Source organism: Papaver somniferum, chromosome 9, assembly GCF_003573695.1.
Source record: "Papaver somniferum cultivar HN1 chromosome 9, ASM357369v1, whole genome shotgun sequence".
Lineage (NCBI taxonomy): Eukaryota > Viridiplantae > Streptophyta > Magnoliopsida > Ranunculales > Papaveraceae > Papaver > Papaver somniferum.
Window position 1 is genome coordinate 71,089,480 of NC_039366.1, and position 9,542 is coordinate 71,099,021.

The 9,542-nt window shown below is 42.3% G+C and overlaps 1 protein-coding gene across 1 annotated transcript; it reads right to left on the bottom strand.

Moving 5' to 3' along the window:
* Window positions 1-3,325: 3,325 nt before the first annotated feature.
* Window positions 3,326-4,986, bottom strand: LOC113314156. Its single transcript, XM_026562921.1, has 4 exons — window positions 4,849-4,986; window positions 4,166-4,368; window positions 3,680-3,834; window positions 3,326-3,592 (listed from the first exon to the last, which is right to left on the bottom strand). The coding sequence occupies exons 1-4, from the start codon at window positions 4,886-4,888 to the stop codon at window positions 3,511-3,513; spliced, it is 480 nt and encodes a 159-aa protein (XP_026418706.1). The 5' UTR covers window positions 4,889-4,986; the 3' UTR covers window positions 3,326-3,510.
* Between the last annotated feature and the right edge of the window lie 4,556 nt (window positions 4,987-9,542).

Here is a 9,542-nt window from a genome sequence, read left to right on the forward strand (position 1 = left end):
CCAAGGTGGCGCCTAATATCTTAATCAAATCCACTTGTTTCATCAACAAATCGATGCATAGACGGGAGACTCTATAAGTTAATTCTCGTATCCAATTAGTATCATAATTCTTGTGTCTAAACATAAGGTCATGATCGAACACGACTTTAATTCTCACAACATCACTTTTGAAATATTCAATTGCATCAAAAACCGTGACAAAAGTGTCAACACAACCAAAAAGGTTCTTCTTCAACGATAATGAGCCGACTCTACCATACTTGTGGCTTGGTTGTCGAAGTATTTGTGCCGATTTGTGAAACAACTCACGAACCTTTCTTTATTAGGTTCCAACACATCTTTGACCAAGTAAGTAATGATATCGGGGTAGGCGGTCTTCCAATGCTTAATAATCATTTTAAAATTTTCTTCATAGACATCCTCGGTGATTGACCGTATCAAAGCTTCCCATTCGCCTTGGAAAGAAGCCCACAATATCTCATTATGTTCATATGCTTTCAAGAATTCCTTCTTTTTCTTTACTCGTGTCTCCAACGGTAGCTTAGCAATATTCTCTAATTCTTTCAACTTAAGTGGTTGAATTATCGGTTGGAATTTTTTCCTCACATTGCACCATATGTGAAACGTACAAAGAAAATTGAATGCATCCGGAAATACCTTCTTAATAGCATACATCAACGATGAATCGTGATCGGAAACGAACACTTTAGGAAGATCACCCTCCCGGAAGATTAACTTCAATTGTTCTAACCCCCAAACATAACTCTCTTTCTTCTCGTTTTTCATGAAACAAAAAGCCACGGTGAACGGTGCCTTTGTCGAAGTATGCCCCACAATGTTCATCAACGACATCTCATATTTATTAGTCTTATACGTGCAATCCAATATAATAACTTGTGGGAAGCATAGAGCCAATTGGGCGCATTCCGGGTGGGCAAGGAAAAGGTGTGTGACTTGACCGAAGTCATCCAACTTCTTTTGGCAAGCGTAGTTATTCTTCACCCCTAACCACATTACTTGTTGCATCACAATCCTACCTTGGAAATTGAGTCTTCTAATCTTTTGTCTTGCATTGTAGATAGTTTGCATAGTCGACTTGTTATTCTTGTTGTCCGCCTTCAATTTGCTAAGAATCCTAGAAAGTGGCAAACGTGCTCGTGTCATTTTATCCACTTCTAGCATCTCGTCGGGTTTGAGTCGCTTTACTTTCGCATGTCCATGAAGGTCTTTGGGACGTGGGTGGTTATGACAAACAATCCATATCTTTATTCATTATCCAATATTGATCTTCTTTCTTCATGGTCTTATTCTTGAGGTTGAAAACGATCTTGAAAGGGAAATTTCTTTTCTTCGTCTTCATCCTATTCTTTCTCCCGGTCTTCCCAACATATACGGTACCCTTTTTAACCTTGCTAGCGCCGGTTCCACTACGCTCACAAATCATTTCAAACCGATCCCATCGGCTTTGTTGTCCTTTAACTAGTACACAATTTACCTTCATCGCATGTTCCTCAAGCCAATCAAGAACTTCGGGTTTAGTTTTCCATGTCTACGTTCATTCGAAAACAAATAATTTGTAAGAAAAACTTTGGAATATTCCGACAACATTAAGGTGATCAAAAAGTTCTTACATACCAAATCATTTTGGAAGTGATCCTTGGTATCCTCGTGAATCATGTCTACTGGATCAGGTTGATTTTCCATGGGTCCAACCACGATCTACAAAGAATATCACAAGGTTAAATACTAGAAAAGAATATAATAGCAAGGTTCGGCTCATTCGACAATCATATTATGTGCTGAATCATGAACATTTACAGGTTTCGGCTTATACGATATTCTAAATATGTGCCGAACCACACTCAATATTTTAACCCAAAAATTAACAAATTTATGTTCGGCTCATACGATAATGAAATTATGTGCCGAACCTTAAACATTTAGAGGTTTCGGCTTATACACTATTATCAATATAAGCCGAACCATTACTTTTTTTATTCCGGGCTATGCAGGATGTTGTTCGGATTACTATGAAACTTTCATATAAGCCGAACTAGTGTGTAGCAAAAGGGTGAGAATTGAAAATTATAGGTTCGACCCATGTTGTAAACAGATTCAGTGAGCCGAACTGTTCATCATTTGGTTGATTCGGCTCATAGATGTCAGCCGAACCTAAACCTGGTTCGCCGAACCATGAAGCAAAAATCCAAACTTTTGATAATTTGTAGCTATAGAAGTGAGATTGAGCATAACATAGAAGTGTACCTATGTATTAGAAGCATTGGGTTCCTCATATATGTGCTCATCATCTGGATTTGGCTCATAAAAATCATCATCTTGAGTTTGTGTTTGAGTTTGAGCTTGAGTTTGTGTAAAATCATTCTCATAATCTAAGAAATCAGCCATTTGGGAATCATTGTTGTAGTTGATATGTATTTTTCTAGGTTTTTTATATGAATTATGACCCTCCTCATCATCCTCCATTGAATCAAGAATGAAATTTTCTCACTTTCTCCTTCTCTTTCTCTCCTTCTTAACTAAAACTTTGATTTTTTTTCCCCACAAATTTTTTCATCTAAACAACCTTTATAATTCTGAAAATATCTTAATCACTAATCAAAATATTTAATCACTAATCCAGATTACTAACACTAATACGTAAAGGGTATATTTGCCATTTAAAAAATTTGGGTTAAAGGGATATCTGATTTTGCTATTTCACAACCCTTTTTGTCTTTATTGAGTATGCCTTGAAAGATTTGGTATGCCCAAAATCAGCGTTCAAATTTATGGCTTTCAAATGTTTCCACCCAAAGAAACTTACCGTCTATCTTTCCTACTGAGCTCTGTCAGTTCCGCCTATCTAACAAGACAAAGAGCTAAAGAGAGTTAAATCCAGTAGGCAAGTTGGCAAGATGAGTTTGTCGAAATTGTTGAGAGGAAGAAATTGTCGAAGTTGGCAATATATTAGTATGAACGCGGGATCTATTTTCTCACATCTTCTAGTTATTCCAGTAATCATATTGCTGTTGATTTTTCGCAGAGAAAAATTGACAGTGATTATGAGAAGACAAATCGGTACGGTACGACATGGACCCTAGGACACGTGAAATTTTTGGAGGGGGAGAGATCTTGAATGTCGTTGCATGATCAAAATAAGATGGGCTGTTTTTGTTTCCATTACTTTCGGTGGTCACGACTCACACTCGCGGAGAAGATCGACTTTACATATCCCTCTCGAAGACTCAATAAGAAGCCGCCTGTACAGTAACATCATGTATCGACTTCGTTAAATTTTGTTTTGTCGGTTTTCGAAAACGGCTGGTTAAATTCAAGTGTGCTGCATATTTACAGTCTTAGTTACAGCAAAATTTTCTATTATACTGTGTATTTCAGAAAGAGTTACAGCTTACAGTAGACAAGTAAAGGAATGAATTTCCAAGTCTAAATACAACAGCTAATAAAATCCCAAGTTGTATGTGGTTTTCAGTCATACAGGCATTATCAGCTTCATAATGTTCCACGGCCACCGCAAGTAGTACAAGATCTCGAAGAAGAGCATTTTGTGCAGTAACTCCATTTTTTGGGGAGCCTAACAAAATCCGCATCAATATGTCAGTAACTCGTGATAGCAAAGTACATATACATACACATTTACAGTGAAGTGAAAAAGGAATACCCTGCAGTATATCGCGTAGCCATATTCTTAGCAGATAACCTTGCCTTCTCAGCTCTTTCATCTGACATTCTCTTAACCACAAAACCCTCACCCTTACATTCTCCACAAATACCAGTACCGCTACAATCCTCGCAGGGTTTCAATAGGTTCTCTGCCTATCAAGGAAATAGTTCAGTTAGATACTCTGCTTAGATTGCACCTAAGGAGCCTCAAAAAGGAGAACACTTTTCGGGGATGTAATTCCCTCACATTGTATGTCCATGTTCACCAAAAGCCACTTCGTAAAAATCGATATCCACCAATTATAAGTTTGTGGAGTTGGTTTACCAAAAGATATTTGTTTTTGTGATGAGCCCACATGAAAGCCGAATGGGTCGTTGTTCATTGAGTACAAGAGTAAGTGCGAGTGTAAATAGAAAATAAATTAAGCTCTGGCGTGAAATAAGTTATTATGCTGTCAATAAAAAAGTGGAACAAGTTACATACATTGGTAGATTCAGACGCTTTCATCGTTTTAAGAAGATAGTTTGTTGCTGTACCTACGACAGCAGCCGCAATTACAATAGAAGCAGCAGTTTCTGGTAGAGAGGAATACACAATAAACTTCCTTCGTCTCCGCTCTACGGACCTCAAATGTAATGTAGAGATAGAACATTGATTACTTGAACGAACAAGTACTTTCGGCAATTCTATAAAGAGATAACAAATATAAATAAGAGAAAAGTACAATAAACAATTTCAGAAACTTAAAAGGCAATGTTAACCTGGCATGTGTAATGCATCACACCAACTGAAGCTAATCGCAGACAATGAGTGACAAGTGCAAATTAGGTGAACTTCATTGAAATTTCTTGAAGAGATTGGCATTCAAAGTGACAACCTAGAGGATCACTAGTCAAAATCATCTGTCAAGATGAAACTTTCAAGGCAATACAGGAAGGAAAAATTGATAATCCTCTTCCACCATATCCAAGGTTTTCACATAGCAATTTGAACGCAATTCCCTATTATTTAGCAACTGGTCACGACATTGATAGTAAAACCTTGATAATAGTCAAATGAACCCTAACTCCAAACTAAATTGGGTATTTTAACAACTCCCATTCATTTTTTGAGAATTAAACATGTTGTACGAAAATCAGACTCTAGAAACTGAAATTCTGACTTACCTGGTGTTGAAAACGAGAGAGAAGGCAATGTGAGCTCCATTTTTCAAATTGTGTGGATATAAATAACTTCGATGATGAATTGAAGAAGATGAAGAATCAACAAAGGTCCTCTCTTTCCATTTGGATTTCTTATCTTGGAAAATATCACAAGCATACTACTACCCAGGCCGAGGCCTATAATTTACAAGAATGGCAAGGAACCTAAGTTACGGACACAGAAAGGGTCGTGCTGCATGATAATAAAGAGTGGCAAGGCCCATAAAGGGCCGTGCTACATGATAATAAAGAGTAATTAGGGTGTAAAGGATGGCGTGCTGGCACGTACAAAATTTGAGCATAGCATGGCATAAGGATTTTTGTTATTGGGAAAGCTGAAATGTTTAGGAGGAAAGCTAAATCGTGGTCCAAGAGATCGGACTTATAGTCAACGTGGGATGAAATATCAACAGTTTGATGGTTTTAAATTTTTGTTGTTTTTCCTCTTTCCATCAAGGACCACCGTTATCCTCAAAGGCCACCGTCGGTGTTTAACATGACTACCATGGTTCTCACCATAAATAAATTGATTTTTTATGCAATTAGCTAATCTTTTCATATTTTGTTATCAGCTAATGTGAAAGTGTAAACCATGATTAAATACTCCCGGCACAATGAAATGATCAAAAAAATATATTAATCTCTATCATAGCATCTCTCTTTTGTATTAATTTGTATTTGTATCTGTTTTAAGTGGTGAGTCTGGTAATGGCTTGAGAAACTGTGATGATGGGATGGGTATTAAACTCAGTTGTGTTCTCGTTGGAATCTTTCGGATAATTGGTGTGAGATTCGACCATGAAAGAATCATGTATTCCCACGTCTGTGATATCACTTTTTAAAGGACTGACCTTTTTATATGTTATATGGGAGTGTTGATGGTGGTTTTTAGTTTAGGGTTAAAATCGTAAAACTATACATCCGACATGACTATGGTGGTTTTTAGAATCAATCAGCATGCCTATGTAAGAATTACCAGAGTACCTTTTTATACATGTGTCATGTTCCATGGCAGAACCCTTAGTATTGACCGACATTATCTTCGTACATACCAAACCCTAATTCTCACGCCGACGTGCAAATAGCAAACCATGCCAGCCACGTCTCTGCGCCAAGGCATGCCAACCATGCCAGCCGCACCACCGTGCCAATGGAAAACCATGTCAGCCACGTCTCCGCGCCAAGGCATGTCGACCATGCCAGCCGCACCTTCGTGCCAATGACAAACTATGCCAGCCACGTCTCCGCGCCAAGGCATGCCGACCATGCCAGCCGCACCACCGTGCCAATGGCAAACCATTCCAGCCACGTCTCCGCGCCAAGGCATGGCGACCATGCCAGCCGCACCACCGTGCCAATGGCAAACCATGCCAGCCACGTCTCCGCGCCAAGGCATCCCGACCATGCCAGCCGCACCACCGTGCCAATGGCAAACCATGTCAGCCACGTCTCCGCGCCAAGGCATGCCAACCATGCCAGCCGCACCACCGTGCCAATGGCAAACCATGCCAGCCGCACCACCGTGCCAATGGCAAACCATGCCAGCCGCACCATCGTGTCAATGGAAAACCATGCCAGCCACGTTTACCGCGCCAAGGCATGCCATCCATGCTGGCCGCACCATGCGCCAATGGCATGCCAAACCCTTGGCCCTATCCATGCTGGTCGCACCATACGCCAATGGCATGCCAAACCCTTGGCCCTAGCCATGCTGGCCGCACCATGCGCCAATGGCATGCCAGACCCTTGGCCCCACCATGCCAAGCCAACCGCACCTTGCCTTGGCCCTACCATGCCAAGTCGTCCAAACCCTTGACCCCACCATGCCAAGCCAACCGCACCTTGCCTTGGCCCTAGCCATGCTAGTCGCATCATGCGCCAATGGCATGCCAAACCCTTGGCCCCACCATGCCAAGGCAACCGCACCTTGCCTTGGCCCTACCATGCCAAGCCGTCCAAAACCTTGGCCCCATTACGCCAAGCCATCCGCACCATTCTGCCTTACCCCACTATGTCAAGTCGTCTGCACCATTCTGCCTTAGCCCCACTATGCCAAGCCGTCCGCACCATTCTTCCTTGGCCCCACTATGCCAAGCCATCCGCACCATTCTGCCTTACTATACCATGCCGGCCTTCCCTATGCGGCTTCCAAAACGAAGGCGTGCGACGATCAACGGCCACCCTTCAATCCTAGATGAAAATCCTAGCCGTCCAAGGTCGCCAGACAACGCATGGTAACTTTTGGCCCAAAACCCTAGTTTTGGTCACGCCAAAGCGCACCAAGGCATGCCATGCCACATGTGCCAATGGCATGCCGACCACCTTGTCGCGTCGTACCATGCCGGCCTTCCCTATGCGGCTACCAAAACGAAGGCGCGCGACGATCAACGACCACCCTTCAATCCTAGATGTAAATCCTAGCCGTCCAAGGTCGCCAGACAACGCATGGTAACCTTTGGCCCAAAACCCTAGTTTTGGCCACGCCAAACCGTGCCAAGGCATGCCATGCCACATGTGCCAGTGGCATGCGAACCACCTTGACGCGCCACGCCACGCCATACCGGCCTTCCCTATGCGGATGCCAAAACGAAGGCCTGCAACGATCAACGCCACCTTTTCATCTAAGATTCAGATCTTAGCCGTCCAAGGTTACCAACTAACGCATGGCAACTTTTGGCCCTAGTTTGGTCGCGCCTAAACAAAGCCAAAACCCTAACTTTTGGCTGCGCCTAAACCAGGCCATATAAAATCCATACTGAGCATGCTTTCATGCCACTGGCTACCAAACGAAGGGTTGCAATAATCAACGGCTACCTTTCCTCTTAAGATGCAAAATCTCGACCGTCGAAGGTCACCGAGCCGGCAAGTCTCCCATGCTCGACTTGCCAGACGACAACAACATGCTACATGTTTTCATGAAAACACTAAATACATCAACGCATGTCACAAACTGGGGGATGCTCATTGGGTATTGCTTTGGCGGTTTACAGCGTGCGGCGTACACTACGCCCGTTATAAGAAAGTATCATAAGGATGAGGCGGTTAGTAAATACAGGGAGTAATGGTGAAATGCTTTCTTTTATGGAACATCAATTCCAGGCGTTACCGGTTACCACCTCCTCCCATTTACTCACCCGTTTTCCATTTCTTAATGAGACCAGAGTACATTTCACTTCGACTTGTATAAATAGGCATTACCTATTTCCATCGAACAACAAATTCAGGTCAGGAGCATACAACACTCAGAAAACATTTTCTAGCTTTCCATCTGTTAGCTTTCCACTTTCTGATACAAGTCGTAAAAACCAACTACTCTTTCAGAATCAACTATTCTTGTCTCAACACTTTCTTCGCTTCCCTCCCCAAAAGCAACCCTTCTCCTTCACTCTGTGACCGAAGCAAGTCTGGAACGGCCATTTCTTGGTTTAGGCCGGATTTGTACATATTGATCTCTCGAATCTAAAGTACTCCCTCGCAGTACATCGATTAGGGTTTAAATTCGTTTCTCACCCACACACCCGAAATTACCAAAATCAGCAGAAACTGTTTTCACCCTCAAACAATTGGTGACCACAGTGGGAGATTGATCTTTCGGTCACGACATCAGTTTTCAATGCTCGATCTCATACCTCGACCCAGACGTCAGGACAGTAGAATCAAATGATCCGCTCAGGAATCGACGACTCAGCTACCAGGCGGCTCGATTACCAGTCGTAACACGGCAAGGGACGATTGGGGACTTCCGAGGGGTTAGAACCAAACGATCAGACCAGGGATCGGCGGCACGACAAGGAATGACTGGGGACTTTCCATAGTCACGGTGATGTTTCCCACAAAACTCAGTCTTACATCCGGCGGATTCCTTTTTCACCAGAAGATCCGAAAAACCGAGTAAGTCTTGCTAGACAAAATACATGGTCTACTACCTCAAGTCTTCACAGGGGAAATAAAAACCAATAGCCATATTTTCACATGCTTCATGCTTTCTTCTATCGCACAACATTCAGAATTCCATGACTCTCCTGGGGTACTCATGACACTTATGTTCATAACCAAAACATCATTATTCTAAAACGATTCATTCTAAATAATAATTCAAAACCCTCAGGGTAACATTTGTCTACCAACCCAAAAATTCTGGAAATCAAAACCATAAACTAGGCGTTTCATTTGCCTTTTAAAAAAAAACTAAAATAAGAAGTTCAGAAGACAGAAATACGTTCAAGGAAAGTTTTTCAATAATGGCTTGCTCTTCTTGGCGAAATCCTCCTTCGTTCTTTGGAGAGCCGCCCTCTTCAACTTCAGCTTCCTGGAAAACTTCTCGACTTCCGCTTCCTACTTCTTCACCATGTCCGCTGAAGGACTTTCGACTGTTTCAGCCAGCAACTTCTCAACCTCAGAGAGACCTTCAATGAACCAAGGAACATTGAACTCGAAGTTTACACACACGTCACGATGGAACCTCCAGCTCGAGACTACATCCTCAGAAACAGTATGACCTGTCATGTTGCATATGTCGTTAATCGAAGACAAAGCTTCCTCCACACGCTTAACCAACGCAAATCGACTAGTGATTTTCTTGGTCGTGGCGATATGTCCGCAGCTTTCCCATATCTTAGTGTATAGCGCTGCATGTTTGGTTGGCACGCTAAATCCCC